At 37.9% G+C, this 17,399-nt stretch overlaps 1 protein-coding gene across 1 annotated transcript; it reads right to left on the reverse strand.

Annotated features, from left to right (window-relative positions):
- Positions 1-1,225: 1,225 nt before the first annotated feature.
- Positions 1,226-16,570, reverse strand: LOC121430206 (DNA repair protein complementing XP-G cells-like). The gene is given in 17 exon segments (XM_041627485.1): positions 1,226-1,333; positions 1,335-2,093; positions 2,915-2,999; positions 3,692-3,883; positions 4,610-4,754; positions 5,222-5,435; positions 6,416-6,535; positions 7,881-7,935; positions 9,260-9,368; positions 9,904-11,434; positions 12,027-12,176; positions 12,710-12,923; positions 13,623-13,730; positions 14,132-14,247; positions 14,608-14,774; positions 15,732-15,925; positions 16,489-16,570. Coding segments are annotated over 16 exon segments (4,161 nt in total). The 5' UTR covers positions 15,820-15,925; positions 16,489-16,570.
- Between the last annotated feature and the right edge of the window lie 829 nt (positions 16,571-17,399).

Here is a 17,399-nt window from a genome sequence, read left to right on the forward strand (position 1 = left end):
AAAAACATGAGAGAAAAATTGAATTTGTACCTGTCATCTTCAACAATTAGTTGAGTTATACATTATGCAAACAAGACATAAATGAAAAGCTGAGGAGTTTGGTTCACATATTGTGGTTAACTCAATTTGTAATACTCGACAATTTCTGAATATGAACTAACTAGTACTACATGTATATTCAGATTATCTAGTTATGATTGGTATTTTTTATTGGTGTCCATCATCCACAATCTGATTCCACATGTACAAATAAATGCCAGATATGGGGTGGAAACTTAGCACATTGCACAGCCTTCCTATTTGAAGCCATCAGGGGGGCGTTTCATGAAAGGACTTGTCTGACATTTTATCCGACAAGTACCAGTTTAGCTGACAGTTACCATGGGAACAGTGCCTCTCAGCCAATCAGAATCAAGGAAAGATGTCAGATCTGACAACTTGTCAAACAAAAATATTCATGAAACACCCCCAGGCCTCTTTGGCTACATTGCTAATTGAAGTTAGGGTATCGGCGGAAGTGCGACAATGGTTTGTGGCATGCCACAATGATGCACAATCACAATCTATGTTGTCTATTTTGATCATAAAAATTATCCTTCAGTGGCCAGTAAACGGAATCTAACATGTAACATCAATTGTTAGCTTAATATTTATTTTTTCATTTATTTTTTATTTCATCTCTGTGATTTTACTACTTTTGAACTGTTTTAAATAATTTTCAATTACCTGTAAATATTGTGATTAAATGTGATTTTGAATACCAATAAAACACAATTAAAAAAAAAAATTGTTAGCTTAATAAGAACCAAATCTCATTGAATCATTATTTTTTTTTTTTAGATGAATAAATACCTACGGATATTTAACCCTTCTGGACAAAATATTTATTACACAACATAATGAATAATAAGCAAAAGACCTTGGGTAATTCCACAAAGAATAAGTGCGACTTGCAGTCTAGCTTAAATTCCCAGTTGCGTGTGGTATAAAAGGCATTACCGCAATGGTAAAATCATACTAAACAGATGCGCCCAACTGCGTATTCATTAATAAGATGATGCATAACATACCATAGGTGCGTTGGCAGCTAAGCGTGACTATAAGTCACATTTTAAATCTTTGAGAACCATCCTGCACATATACCTTTCATAGACAAGGGTCTTTAGCATTATGTATGAAATAAATTCTTTAAAATTGATTATTAGATATGGAAAAATATGACTGTTCAATCCGAGTCAGAGCCACTGGAAGAGAGGTTTGGTCCATTCATCTGGACAGGCCTTCTCTTCAACAATGCTTTCCCTTTGTTTGCCCCTCCCCTCTTTCCTTTCCCCCCGCTGTGTACCACCACCTATCTTTGGTACTGCCCCGCCCCTTCCTTTACCCCTCCTCTCCTCCACAAAATCTCTATCCAAGCTAGAGTTATGAGATCCTGATTTTGGTTGAGAGCTGGAACTGTTGCTGATATTCCTAAGGTCATAGGTCACGTTATGACCACTTCTTGGTTCGTCCATCAACGCGGCCATCTCCATGTCCTCCGCGACGTCCAGGAGGACTTCATCAGGAATGTCCTCATCGTAGTCATCCATCATCGCGGCGTAATCCACCTGAGGAACTTGACGCTTTTCTCTTCCGTTCGAGTTGGTTTCAGCAGTCTTCCCGTTCTGCACCCTACTCTTTTTGCTTAACACTTTCTCCTTTTCACTCACAGGAGACTTTGGAGCATTCTTCGTCTGAACGCTGCCTTGATTCAGCTCTTGCATTGGCTCTTCATCCTCCTGGTTGAGTGCTACCTTTTTCTTCCGCTTAACTCTCTTCTTCACTTTCTGCTGAACTTCACCCATTCCTCCTTGCTGAGCACCTTGCGCGGGCTTCTTCTTTCTTTTCACTCTTTTCTTCCCAGCTTCGGAAGAAACCTTTTTCCTTTTCTTTGGTCTTCTCTCCTCCTCTTCTTCACTCTCGCTCTCCTCCTCGTCCTCTTCACTTGATGATCTCTCCATCTGCATCAGAGCATTCCTCATTCGCTTGCTGGCGATCTTCTTCCTGTTACCATGGTGAACGATGCCAAAGAATGATGTCATCTTGCTTTGAACCTTGAAAAAAAAATCAGGTATATCATTAAAGATCTTCTCATAATTGATCCAATTACAAATATTCTCATAATCTAAATAGGTCATAGCCTTGATAAAATGACCAATCTTCTATAATTCAAAGGCCTTGATACAATTTGTGTGTGTCATAATTCATACGTTCAAGTTGTGTCCTTCTACTGTGACATCATTCCTTCATGTTAATCCTAGGAGATTGGTTGACTGCAGTGTACTCAATACCATGCATTAATCACAGTCTTTCTCTTTCAATGTCATTACAAACCACATTTAACACTAAATATATCCTGGGCTCTCATTTTAAAGTTCAACTGATTGAACACAATTATTCACTGCATTTGGGATTTGTCGTTCAGTTGAATATTTCTTTACTTGTTGTTATTAACGCCCAAGTTCTCATTTTTTTAAACATTCGGTTCCAAGTTGATTCTGGGCTTTGTAACACAAAAGTTTGCGATTAATTGCAAATATGAAAGAACCACACTGATTGGTCCCTGGTCATTATTTTAAACCAAATGCGCGTGTAACTTTGATCTTGATTGGTCAGTTCATTTAGCGAATGCTCGCTAATCTTTGTGTTACGGAGACCTGGTGATCCTTCTTGGGTCTGGTCCCTTCTATTCTTATCTCTAACAATATTTTACAAGGTCTCACTGCCTTTCAACATGGCAAACGTCTTCAGATATTCTTTTCAAAGTCTCTCCCACTCTATGGATGTACATGCATCATCTCATTCTGCCTTGCCAGCTCACAATGCTTGTACTTCTCCACTCAATGGGGAGCATTCCTCTCTCTGTATATCTTACCTGTTTCTCATTGAGCCGCTTCAAGACTGGGAGGAGGTTTTCATCAACCTTAGTCCTCATCCAACCAAATCTCTCACGAGCATACGTATGACATACCAGTCAAGGAAGATAACATGCAATAATAGGTGCATTGTTTTAGCATGGATTAAGTTTCTATGTTACCTTTAATAGACTACCCTTTTCTCAAGTATCACTGCTCCAATCCACTTGGTCCACAACTACATGTACTCTGTTAACTTCCCATTTGGTCTCATCTAACATGGTCTAATCCCACATTCCCAGTTAGTCTACAGCCAGTTGGTCTACTGACCGTTTGTTCTAATTGCCATTTAGCCTATTTATCACTTTATCCAATTTCCAGTTATGTTATACCCGGTCCATCTAATACCCATTTGGTCCAACACCACTTTGTATAGATGATTGGATGAACTATTGTATGGACCAAATTTGATTTGACAAAGTACAAACCCATACTTCCTTATGCAGTATTACAAACTTCCTGGGGGCCATTTCATACAGCTGTACGCAAGTTAAGAGTGACTTTAAGAACAACTGGTGATCCTTTCTTAAGTGCTAAATAATCAATGAACATTTAATAGTGAATATCATTTACTATAAGAAAGGAACACCAGTCGCTCTTAAGTTACGATCAGCTTTATGAAACACCCACCCGGACAAAAAAAATTGTAGCATATTCACAAATATATGTAAGTGAGCATTTGTTTGTTTCCGCCTTTTTAGAAATATTTATTTTGTAAGTAAGTCTGAAAAGGATATTCTCTGAGTAGACCAAGATCAGGGGATCCCCATTGGAAGCCTTCATCAGATTCATCGATGACTGGATTCATGTAGGCCTTGGCAATTAGAGGATTTGGGAACTCATCCGGTAGGACCAGCTTGCACCATTTAGACCTGACAGCATTCATTCCTGATGGCAAGACCCGGTTCTGTGATCTGGTCCACCAAGATCTAATGATGAAAAGAAAGCATATAGAGGATTAAGGAACTCATTGGGTAGGACCAGCTTAACACTATTTATACCTAATGGCATTCATTTTCAAATGAACGATCAAGGGTAAAATCAATCACTTGATGTAAGATACATAAATCTATCTTCCATAAGTTGAAGTAATTTTAAAATCCAGATTATGCAAAACGCTTTGCTAGAACATACATTGAGAGAAGTTTTCAGTTGAAATTTTTGAAGTCGAACAGATTTTGTCCTGATACTATACACTTAGGTTTATGCACAAAGAGTTCGAGGAAAATTATTGGGATTTTAAAACAAAGACATGACAAATACACAATAACATTTAATTGGAATAAACAGTAATCAGATGTTGTTTGAAGGTTTGCAAGGTGGCGTATACAATCGCTGATGTGAAGACGGACAGTCAACCTGCCCGAAACGTCGAGTCTCTCTACTGCTTCCACTCATCAGCTCTACTCGCTGACTCGAGCCAGCATCACCTCATCCGCCCTACTACTCACGCTGTTTTCAACTCATCATCTCTCCTGGTTTGCAGTCCTTTTCAGGACTATTTTCAAGAAAGAATACTCTACTCTCAAAGCTTTACTTTCTCGCCTATCCATTTCCTTTCTCTTCTTCTATCCACAATTTCTATAACACTCCACATGGTGTACCGTAAACCACATCAGCGATTGAAACAGTAATCAATTGCAAAGTACACTCACTTGAAATCCTTGAGAGTCTTTATGCCTTGACCTTTGAACTCGCCCATGATCTCAATGGCGCCCACTGACCCGATGCCTTGGATACCAAGGGTGTAATCACTGCCCACAAGATAGGCAAGGTTGATCAGCTTCTTACGGTCCAGCACTGTAACAGTAAAGAATATAAAATGGGACATTTTTCGAAAATAGCATTTTAAAGGTAGAATTCATAGATTTCCAAACTTTTTTACATTTACTAATCAAAATCTATGTTGTTTATGATTTGAATAATGCCAATGGCAATAACCATTAGAAAATGTCAATAAAGAGTAAAAAAATAGTATGAAATCAATCTATCAATATGTAGGAAATTAATCTTGATAACTTGATTTTTTAGTAGTACATTTGCTAAGGCAACAAAGAGTGTGTTGAAAGAGAAAGTCATCGTATTGGGACCTTATTTCTTGATTTACAGTACAATTCTGTTGTCACGCATACATCAGTTAAATTCATCACAAAAATTAACTATACAATTTTTTGCAGATAATGTCTCGGGCTACACACATGCCCAGTCTACTTAGGATCAATGCTACAAAGCAATGACTGATTGGACATCAGTAGCAAACTACTCACAGAGATGCCTTTCAATGTCTCCAACCTTGAAGTACTCCGGGTCCTTCTTCTTGGAGAAGAAATGCCTGAAGACTCGCTGACCACCAAACAGCCAGATATCACTGTCATCTGTTATAGTACCTTCCGTCTGATTGGTCAGATCTAAGAAAGCACACTGAGCTTCAGCCTCCTGGGGACTCTCGATGTAAGGAATTCCAAAGCATCGAAGCATCTCCTGAAAAATACAAATTAGGATAGTAAAAAGGGCTGAAAAAAGCTGAAAATGAAAGATTTCTTGTATAATGTTGTACCGACGAAAGCTAAAATAATCTGAATTTAAGTTGCAAAAAAAAAAAAATAGCTGATGTGAGCTTAATTAATACAATCCCAAGTTCATTCAACCATAGTCGTGTTCATCATCATTATATTACTCAGTAGCATTAGGTGAGTGTTCATCAACATTTGCCATCTGATATGATTTCAGATCTGACAACCCTCCTTAATTTTGATTGGCTGAGGTGTCGGACTGTTCTTGCGGTAACTGTTGGATAAAACGATGACACAACATTGATACAGAGAGGCTAGATCAGTAGGTGCATGAATTCGCAAATACAGGCAAATCTGAATCTCTTTGACCTTCAGAAATCTTTTCAATTCAGACATAGTTCGCTTGGAATATATAGATAATAATGCATGCTTTGCAAGACAAGAGCCTCTAAACACATGGCAAAGCAGTGATAGAGTAAATTACTATGATCAATTGAATTGGATGAAAGTACAATCTATTTGTGACTTCTTGAGCTTGATTATGACTTGCTAACTTTCTAGAATCAACATAATAATAATAATAGGCATTTATTTAACACCATCTATCTAGAAATAATCTATTCCATGGCGCATCGTTTATTATCATTATTACACTGGCTTTAGCTCAGCTGCCTTTCAGTGCTCAGTGCATTCAAGGAATTAATCCTGCCGGGCACCCATTCACCTCTCTTGGGTTGAGTGCAGCACTGTGCAGTTAAATTTTTCTTGAAGGAAATTACGCCATAGCTGGGATTCGAAGCCACGACCCTCTGTTTCAAAGTCAGAAGACTTATCTACTGGGCCACAACGCTCCACAACATATATGGTGGCCATCTTTCCTATTTTATGTGCTATCCACGCAAACTTCATCAAGTTTCTCAGATCATCACGATCACTTCAATTTCCTACCTTACTTTCCGCATACATGGTGTCTGTAATGGAGTATGATTTCTTCTGATCTTTCCGCCTTGCTTTCTCGAGAGCAATTCTTTCAGCGTGGAGCTTCTTCTCCATCTCATTCATCTTATCCTGTCAAGAAAATCACCCAGAGCAGAAAAATCATTAGATCACTGAACAGATCCATCTGATTGGTGTGTAGACATGAGAAAACATTATTTTATCCACAATCATGAAATTTTACCTGTTGTTTGGTAAGCTATCATTTGTGAGGCTGCAAGCTTTGTCAGACCTTCCTTCTTCGTGCTGCTCCAGCAACAACACCAGCTACGACAAAGGAAGGTCTGATGAAGCTTTCAGTCTCGCAAGTGAAAGCATATCACACAGGTGAAATTTCGTAATTGTGGATTAAAAGAACATTTTTCCGAGAAAAAACATTGGATTGGAGAAAGACACAATGTAAGGTAGTCATAAAAGTTTTTATTTTCTTAAAGCAGTTGGTCTACTAGTTAACATGGACTTAATCTAATTAGGTCTCCTGTCAATTTGGTATAATTTCTGTTTGGTCTGCACCAACTTTGGCCTAATACACACTTAGTCTAATTCTCATTTGGTCTATTGCTCAGCAGAGAAGCCAAGATCAAAGACCGGGGCCCGTTTCATAAAGGACTTGCAACTGCTGTAACTTTGCCATAATGGAACTACCATGGTAACAGGGCTCAGCAGCCAATCAGAATCAAGGTTTCCAAGGTAGTTGCCATAATGGCAAAGTTTCAACAGTTGCAAGTCCTTTATGACACGGCCCCAAGACATGCATGTGATTTTATGAGACTCTGCATGAGATCACAAGCATCGGGTATAATGTATATGGGGATAGACTGTGATACCGGTGTGAGGAGATTTGGAGAGGATGAGTAAGAGTCCCAAGGGCTTGAGTAAGAGGCTTGATACAGTTGATCTAATGTCTACTTTGCTTATTATTCTTTACTTTGTCAAATAAAAACTTGGTTGATAAACAGAGAACACCAAGCAGGCTTGTGACTAGTCTGCTGTGCAAACCCTTCCCTCAGGTTACATGGTCCAAATAAACAGCCTTCACCGACTTGTATACTGAAGGCCCTCTCGCTCAAATTGAAACAGCAAGTTTTATATTTGCTAGTCTTTTGTTAAGACCAACTTGTTGATCAAAATTTTAATTCAGCATCTGTGCCTGAAAATTTCTCACAGGTGTTTCACAAAAATATAAGTACAGTATAGAGTTGCACTTAAATGCAGACACATACATGATATGCACCGCACAATCTCATTGATCAATATGCAGTAGTGCGCGTCCTCTTGGCATGATCTGACCAATACGGTCATGTCTTTTATACCCCACCCAACTAGGCATTTATATGTGCCATTAGGACATACTAAAATATTTGCGAACCTCCCCTTATGTATAAGAATAAAGAGTAAAATGATGGTGTACTCTTACCATGTACAATCCCTGCCATTCATCTATCTCAGGTTCCTGATCAGATTCTTGCATGCTGAAACAAAAACACCTTGAAATATGAGACTTTTTAAATAATTCTAAGCAGTGATATTAAAGGGGAATCCAACCCAAATAAAAACTTGTTTTTATAAGAAAAAGAAAAATCAGACAAGTTGATAGGTGAAGGTTTGAACAATATTGGACAAACAACAAGAAAGTTATGAATTTTTAAAAGTTGTAAATATTGGTGATCACTTTACCCATGGAGACTTCAAATTGGCCGCATATGTGATGTCATAGTGATGTAAGGCAAGGACTACTCTTCCATGGACTCCAATACATATTATGGCTAAAATGTCATTTTTCCCAAAAGTTTTATTTCAAATTATATTTTTCTTTCATGAGGACATAAAACAATATACTACCTGGGTTATATTCAGATTACTGCCCCGGGGGAATGGGTACTTAGGAGAAAACCACAAATCCCTGATAATAAAGTACATGGCCTATGGGAAAGTTGTCCTTGCCCCTTGTCATACCCAGTTGCCAATTTGGAATCTACATAGTATTAGTGATTTCAATTTTAAAGTAGCTATAACTTTCTTACTGCTTGGCCGATTTCTTTCAAACTTTCACCATTCTGTTTAATTTATTTTTCTCCTTCCCAACACAACTGTTCAAGGCCAAGGCTGGATTCCCCTTTAAGAAAACTTCAGCAGAATCTACTTCCTTCATTACTTTATCTTAGGGGGCGTCACAAGAAACTTACATCCTATTGCAAGTCTACTTTGCTTACTTAAAATCATCCATATGTTTTGCTAATAATTGGAAATTTGCACTTGACTGCTGCCCTGGTTCATTGGAAGAAGGTGCATGAATTGGTGTTCTTAGAATTGATCTATCAGTAAAATTTCTACAAATATGCGCAATTGATTGCAAACATTTTCTTGCAACACCCCTCCGTGCGCTACGCAAACCCTTTTGTTTGAGAAAAGAGGTCTTCTTTTGGAGCCTAAAGGCCATCACTGGGACTTGTATACTGAAGTCTTCCACCACCCAGGAATTGACAATTTGTATTTGTGCTAGACTTTTCTACAGACCCACTTGTTGCTAGAAGTTTCAATCAGGGTCTGGGCGAACAGATGTAAAAGTGTAAGCCTATGTATGCACAGTGACATATAGATGTTCTGAAGACCATGTCATGAAACACAATTTTCAGACCATTTAATGCTATAATCAGAACTGCTCAAACTGGATCAGAGCAATTCTGATTGAAAAATCACTGAATTTCTTTTTAGTATATTCAAGGCTCACCAGTTCTTCAAGGAAAAGTGTTTTTGCATTGTGCTCACAAGCTGAAATAAACAAGGATTACTCACTAGACACGCTGGACATCATCATCGCTATCCACTTGGTAAGGTGTTGATGTCCATTCTGAATCGAGTGAGGTTCTTGTCATAAATGAGAGATCTGATGAAACAGGACCGTCTGAATAAAAATCGATAAAACCAGAAAAGCATTTCATTGAACAATTAATGACTTTTTAAGAAGTATTGTTATAAGCTACAGAAACCCTTTCATCTGACTTGATAATTTTGTCACTGAAAATCACTATTTGTTTCATAAAACTCTCCCAAGATCCTGTTTCACAAAACCTGTTTTCAATATACAGGTACAAGTCGCTAAAAGTATGTATTGATATTTTTTGTTGTGTTAATATTCAGTTCTCTCTGCAACGAGACTCTGATTGCTCTATTTTTGCCTTCAAACTGGTAATCACAGCTAAATATTGTTTTGCAACCTAAAATTTGTCCCTATTTTTCTCTTGCTTTATATCCAAACATCATTCTTTTACATACCCTTTTCCATTTGTTTACTCTTCCCTTCCACTTTTTCTTTCTAGTTTGAAGAAATAATTATTTGTAATATTCTAATCATGATGGTTATAATTTTAATCTTCACAGAAAGATTTTAATATTGATCCTGCATCCTCAGATGTATTCTTGTGTGTCATGTCACTTACCAGAGTTCGCTTTTTGTCCAATCTCCTGCAAGGGCCTATCAAGCGTGATCTCAACAACAACCCTCTTTCCTGGATCAAGTTCTTCCTTCTTGTCGACTTCCGCGTTGGCACCAATTTTAGCAGTGACCCCTGCATCAGCACCAGGATCACTTGCAGTCTTTGCACTGGTGACATCAACTTGAACAGACCCTGCACCAGATGCAGTCTTTGCTCTTGTGTCTGCATCTGCTGAAAGAACTGTCTTTGGACCTACTTCTACTCCACTAGAAGGCTTTGCACTAGTGGTCACATCTAGAACTGCCTTTCCATCAACTGGAACTGGAACAGTTGTTGAGCCATTACTTTCTTTGACCTCATCCCCAAGAGAAACTCTATCAACACATGTAGAAATCGTTCTTCCAGTGTCATCACTTAACTTTAAAGGATTATCGGTTTCTTTGTCAATCCCTGGTGTAATTTTGTCATCAAATGCTAAATCATCATCAGGAACAATTGGAATGTCAAAGTCACTCATCCGACTCTCAAAGGCTTTTAGCATGTTCTTCATGTCCTCTTTCTTCTTCTGGAGTTGCTTCAGGATATCTTGCCTTTGGGTCGTAGCCGTATCGGCAACCCTGATTAGCTTGCCTGGACCAGCTATTGATGGATTAGTGATAGTCCTCTCTGCAGTCTTTGAAGCCAAGTCTACAGTGTTCCCTAATTCTTCCACAGGGTTAGTCCTATTCTTACCACTGTGCATTTCATATTTCTCTTTTATTGTCTGATGCATTTCCTCTGTGACTTCCTTCGTTCTATCACTCTTGGCTGCCTTTGACAGTTCTTGAGAAAGACGATCCTGGCCTGAAGGACCACAAATGTCAAGTTCTAAAGGCTCATCTTCTATTCTTTCCTGTCTTTCTTCCTTCAAAGTCAAATCAATCTTTGCAGAACTATCACTAACTATCTCAGGGATTTTTAATGTTCTTTCATCCTTGATGATTTTTGTTGACTCGGGTTGAGAACAGCTTTGTTCCTGTCCAGGTTGTACTGATATTTCTGGAGTTGAGGTAAATACGTTTTCAAAAGGCACTTCTTCATCAAGGTTATGTACTGTAGAACCGGCTTCCTGCTCCTTTACCTTTGTTGGTGATATCTTGGCATCAAGCTGATCAAAGAATTTCTTCAGTTCTGCTCTCAAAGCCTCATCCTTGCTTTCCTTATCTTCACACCTAGTCCTTTCCTTGTCTTCCTCACTCCCAATCACATCATCTCTCCTCTTTTTTCTTGCAGGGATGGAATCCTCATCAAGGACAACCTCAATGACATCTTTAGAAGATGCTGCTTTGGTTGCTGCGGTGGTTACAGCCCCTCGTTTTCTTGTTGCCTTTGCCATCTTGAGATCCATACTCGTTGAAAAGCCAGCCCTCTCGGCGTAGGACGCTACCACGATGTCATCATCGCTTTCATTCTCGGAATCTTCATCACGTTTGTTTCCCTTCCGCATCAGGATGTAGTGCTGGGTGTCTTCGGAGGCTACACGACCTGCATCTACCTACAAAAACATAAAAATGCAATGTACTCCTTCATAGGTGATTAATTTTCCATTGAAATAGGACTAATACTAAGAAGTTACAGACATTCATCAATAAAACTATTCTAGAGAATTACATGGATGTAGAATAAGACAAAATCTACAATAAATGGAATTAAGGATACAAGAAACTTTCATTCAAGGAAGACTTAGGGAAGTGAAAAAAATAGGATAGATAAAATAGAAAGGATATAATCAAAAGGAAAGGGAAAGAAGGAATAAAGATAGATACCAATATACATGTAGATAGAGGAGAGAGAATGGCACACACATAGGTAGAGAGAAAAAAAGAGATTGAAAATGAGAGTAATATTGAGAGGAACATAAGAGAGAGAGAGAGAAAACAAAAGAGAGAGAAAGGGATATATACATATATAAGTAGGTCTATGGAGAGATCATGAAAAAAAAACCCAGAAAGAGTTGATAGAGAAAGAGGGAGACAAAAATAGACAGAAATTAAGAGACAATTTCACAATTCTTAATTGCTATCACAGGAAAGAGAACAAATGCAATTGAAAAAGGGAGATAACCAAACGGAAACAATACAAGTTACCTGACTACTTTCATTCTGTGCATCCAGTAATGCGGTCATAGACAGTGACATCTTGGTTCTCATTTCCTTCCTGAGGTCATCGAGTCTCAAACTCAGCTTACTCTTGTTAAGAAGCTTCTTGACTTGGTACTGGGAGAAATCTTGAGATGCCTTGAATGGTGTAACAGAAAAGAACTGGTGATTGAATCAGTGACAATACTAAAGTAATAATACAATTGCACAAAAATGCATATAACAATGACGACAGATTTTGCAAAAAAAAGGTAAAGTAAAAGATACCCATGTAAAAGTCAAGCTAGCTTTTACAGTCTTGACTTGGTACTAAGAAAAATCTTGAGATGTCTTAAATGATATAATAAACATAAGCCTGATGATTAAAATGGTGACAATACTACATAGAAGCATATATCTGGAACTACAGACTCACGAAAAAAGAGTCGTACAATAGATGCAAAAGTCAATCTTGCTCTTAACTTATTGACTTTGTGGTGTCAAAACCCTGAGATACCTTGAAAGATATGTGTGTCAAGATGACACTTTTGGTGATAATGCTCATAAACAATATCCTGTTAATCAAGTAAGAAAGCAAACATGAGGGATTGACAAAGAAATTAACAAAATGCGCCTTTTCCATACAACACCAAAACATAATAAAAAGCTTGAAGAAGCAGAGTTCTGTATACCTTGGGTAACTGGTGCATCCTGGCCCAGGAATTCTTCTTGGAGGACTCCTGGATGTCACTGATCAGTTCATGTTGGACTTCGATGGGTAGAGCCTTGAAGGATTCTGACTCGATGTCCACCTCTCCCAAGTCTTGGTAGGTAGAAGCCATCTCAGCTTCATGGGCTGCCATGGCAACGGAAATACCACCATCTTCATCCCCATCCTCGGATCCACTGAAAATGTAAGAAAATAATAATAATCATAATGAGAATGATGAAAACAACAACAACAACAATAATAATACTGATAATAAATAATATGATAATAATGATAATAGTTGGATTTATATAGCACTTTTCCTACAGGATACTAAGTGCAACTATACAGTATTACTACCCTGGCAAAAGGAGAAGCTGCTGCTATATCAGCAGCTCTCAGTGCATTCAGAGAATTAATCCTACCCAGTGCCCTTTAACCTTACCTGGGTTGAGTGCAGCATAATGCAGATAAATATCTGGCTGAAGGCAATTATGATATATGAAAACATAAATGAATCATCTTTAATATAAACTGAATAAATATATTGAACGAATATACGATACAAGTGTGCAACTACATGTGAGCTATACTCTAAATATGACATTTCACTCTGCTGTATCTCTTGACATGAAAACTAAAGAGCACCTGGTTGAATACTTGAGTGCCTGTCTTTATGGGAGGTTGTGTGTTTAACCATTAAATCAGAAGTAAAGAATGTTCAGGCCTTCTATTTTCTAACCATGTGCTTGGTATATGAGAAAGGAGAATGGTAGCAATAGCATGGTGTGTTACACAGAGTCTAATGCAAGACCAAGTGGTTATATAAATCATCATGGAATTGTTGAAATAAAAATATGAAAAAAAGAAGGGAGAAGGCAAAAATGTCAACTTACCTATTCCTCTCTTGAAGATCAGTTGACAGCAATGGTGGAAGCTCAAATAAATCAGTTTCATTCTTTCTTGGGATATGCAGGGGAGGCAATTCCTTCGAGGTACCCTCACTGTATAGAGAAACAATGGAATATGATTTATGGACAGGGACTTGTTTCATGAATTTATTTATGTTAACACATGGACAATGTCTACAACAACTTTACTATCAGCCAATCAAATTGAAGGATTCAGTAGCTTTAAATTGTTATGGCTGATCTCTATTTATGATACATTTTGTGCAATGTGGTTCCCTTGTCCCACTACACAATAGACAGTTTTACACTATGTCACAACCTCTGTGCAGGAATGGGGCCAAGGCTGGCCTCAAGGTCAAACTTTGCCATCCAACAGTCCCAAAAAGGAGAACCAATGCATGGCGAACCGTTCACTACTTCTACGTTATCTGTACCACTATGTAAACCTAAAGTATTACCGGAAAGAGCATAAGAGAGGCTCCAAATGAACTTACCCACTTTCTTCAATTACAGCCTGGATGGCGTGTGATTTGAGGTAGTTAGTAACAAGTCTCTCCGTGGTCTTCTCTGTCCTAGCAGCAGCGAGATCCTTCCTTTGCCGTCTAGCAGCCTAAAGAATCAAAGAAAAAAAGTACCCATAGTATCATGGTGTATAATGAAGTTGTCACTGATCCTTGTCATAGATTTAAAGAGCTCTGCTTAAAATGTTGGAAATTTAAGCCAGCCAGTAAGGCAGCTATCTTGAAGAGGAAGAGTCAAGAACTGAATAGGCCCTAGGTAACAAAAGGTATACAGTGATACAATCAAGATACAGCATGCCTTAAAAATTTACACCTATTCAACTTTAATGGGGCTATCGTTACAGGATGCCTTATAGTGACATATATTCCACTAACCTAATACAAATAAATGAATTGAAACAAAATATTTTCCCATGGTTTTATTTTGGATTTTTTGTTAAAGCTCTTACCAATGTTTGTTTCTTGAGTTGAGGTGGGGCTCCATCAAAGACAAAGATTGGTTTGATCCGATAGAAGAGGAGCTTGCAGATGCGGTTGAACAGGACCTGAAGATGAGGATTAGTGATGCCGCTACCATGGACACCTAGAACAGCCTGGTTCAACCAAATACTTACATCTATCAAGAACAGTGTGTCAAGGACATATAACATTAAGTCGTTTTATTCCAAGGCCTTTGCACCTTCCACAAGTAACATAAAAAAATTCATACTTATTTTGAGACTGTACACTTAGGCCTACTATTGGGGAAAGCTAGAAAACTTCAGTTTCTCAGATCTTACTTCTTCATTTTACTAATGAATTATTGCCATGATAAACTCTAAAATATATTAATATTTTTGTCCTCTGTAGTTATTCTTTGCACATTTTTTTTCAGAAATGAAAAAGAACTTTCAGACCTTGAGAATGAAAAGGCAAAGTTCTTCTCTGAACTGCCAATTTTCAGTAATTGTGAAAATTTCCTGCAAATCACTAGCATAATAATTGATGGGCATGTTATAGTTGTATTAATCCTATCTAGCATGCAAAAAAATAAATGTATTGGGGGCTACTTTTCACCACCTACTGGGAAAATTTGCAACATAAAGCTTTAAAATCTACCAGAAGACCAATTTCTTATTACTATGCAATTTCTAATTTTTTCTCCATTATCTCTTGACATAAATCTTTCAAAATAAAAATAGAATGGTTGGATTATACAGGTAAACTTCCAGAGGTGGACCAACCAGAAGTGACAATTCAAATATTTGCCCAAGTCAAAAGAATTTTTTCACCAGATTATGCCTCTTCTGAGTCTAAATTCTTCCAAATTGAACAGATTTCTGTGGTCGACCTAGAAAAGTGAGCTGCCTGTTAAAATTTGAGTATTTTTATCAGATTCTGTAATCACTATCTGGAAGTCAAATCAAAGAATACATTTGCCCAAGTCAAAATAATTTTTTCACCAGTTATGCCTCTTCTGAATAAAAGTTGTTCCAAATTGAACAGATTTCTGTGGTCGACCTAGAAAAGTGAGCTGCCTGTTAAAATTTGAGTATTTTTAATTTTTATCAGATTCTGTAATCACAAAGGATACCAACAGCAAGCACTTTGCCTTCAAGTGATTCCAGATTGACAGGCCTTCCAGTTGATTCAACCAATTGCCACAATCCTTGAACTCCCATTGTGACCTACAATTGGCCTACTGCGAGAAGGAGAAGGCCGTTTCATTCATCCATCACTTTTCAGCTATCACAACAGATTTGGTTCCATGAGCTAAGAGCTTCTTTCCTTAAAAAAATAAAATACTTATGTTAGTGTAGATCAGATATCATACTATAGATTTAACACCAATTCTTTATGAAATTTAGTTCACTATTCTCTGCTTTGTTTCCCTCTTTCTTTCTTTCTCTCCTGCTTTCTTCCTTTCCTTCCTTCCTTTCTTTCTTTCCTTCATTCTTTCTTTCCATCTTAAATAGTCTAAAGGTAGACACTCAGAATATGTATTTATTCTTTACCCCCCACATCATCTGCTACTTAACCCATTAAACAACCAGGAAAATGAGCACCAAAACCAGTCAGCAGGTGCAGTATCATTCGCTCCCTCTTCAAGTCCAGTGACTCGCACCAAACTGTACACAAATGCAGCACGATTGCTCCGATCACCAGCCCGCCCGGGCAGCGGGAGAGGAGAGCTCCGAATGATGTAGGCTAACGAGCAGCGATGGTGACATTATACAATAAAAAAGACGTGCACATTATACCAATACAGCCATGGGTTAACATCACAGGAATCCCCTCCCAACAATGGTTTATGAAATATCAAAATTCAAGTGCTATCATAAACATCTTACCTGAAAAGAAAGCGGCAAATTCCCGGGCAGAATGCCAGCAGAAGCTTGATCGAGTCAACATGTACGTCAACCGGTCAAGCAAATTGCTGTAGCGCCCTCTTAGTTTACGAAAAAAATAAACCATATAGGGCACACATGAGTAATACAGACCCCCATTCACTCACGTGTTATATCATAGCTCATAAAAAAATCATTAAAAATCAATCCCTCGATAGATTTTGCTTTAATTCACTGACATTAGTAACAATTAACAGTGCATTAAGACTTGATATGTTAATCAGGTACTTGACCAGCTCAATCAAAAGTTAAATGGCCTGAAATAAGACTAACCATAATTTCGGCCAGTTCATCGCCAGAAAAACCAGAACTGCATTGTGGGTAATAATGATTAAAATGAAATACAAAAATGCAGTCTAGCCTTCCCAAACGCCTTGATTATGAAAGAGTATGAACATAGCATTATGTCTATCGTTTTTCTTTTGATATACAAACATTTGATCTATTTTTAATGAATTATTTTAATCAACAAAGTCATGTGATCTTTACTTACGCCTGTCCGGCATGCATTGCGCGCAGATGAATTACACTCGTGTGCCCTATACTGTGGGTCAAATGACGAAAAGTTGAAAATTTTGGTCTCAAAAGAAAGAGTGAGTTCTCCTGAAGAGATTGATACCTTGCATTTAATACCTAATCTGACTAAACGCGTAAAAGAAAAGAAAACGTCTCATTAGACACCCCTCAATTTAATGTAAAAATGCAGTGTTCCATTCATATATTTTGTGCGCTTCCTATGGTATTGCAGCTACAAGTTCTACTTGCTTGATGTCCATCAATTGGCTAAATATGTATTGTGTGGATTTACAACTTCTTGTGTACATGTTTAATTTCGTTCGAGGTGATTTATTACC

Source organism: Lytechinus variegatus, chromosome 16 (assembly GCF_018143015.1).
Source record: "Lytechinus variegatus isolate NC3 chromosome 16, Lvar_3.0, whole genome shotgun sequence".
NCBI lineage: Eukaryota > Metazoa > Echinodermata > Echinoidea > Temnopleuroida > Toxopneustidae > Lytechinus > Lytechinus variegatus.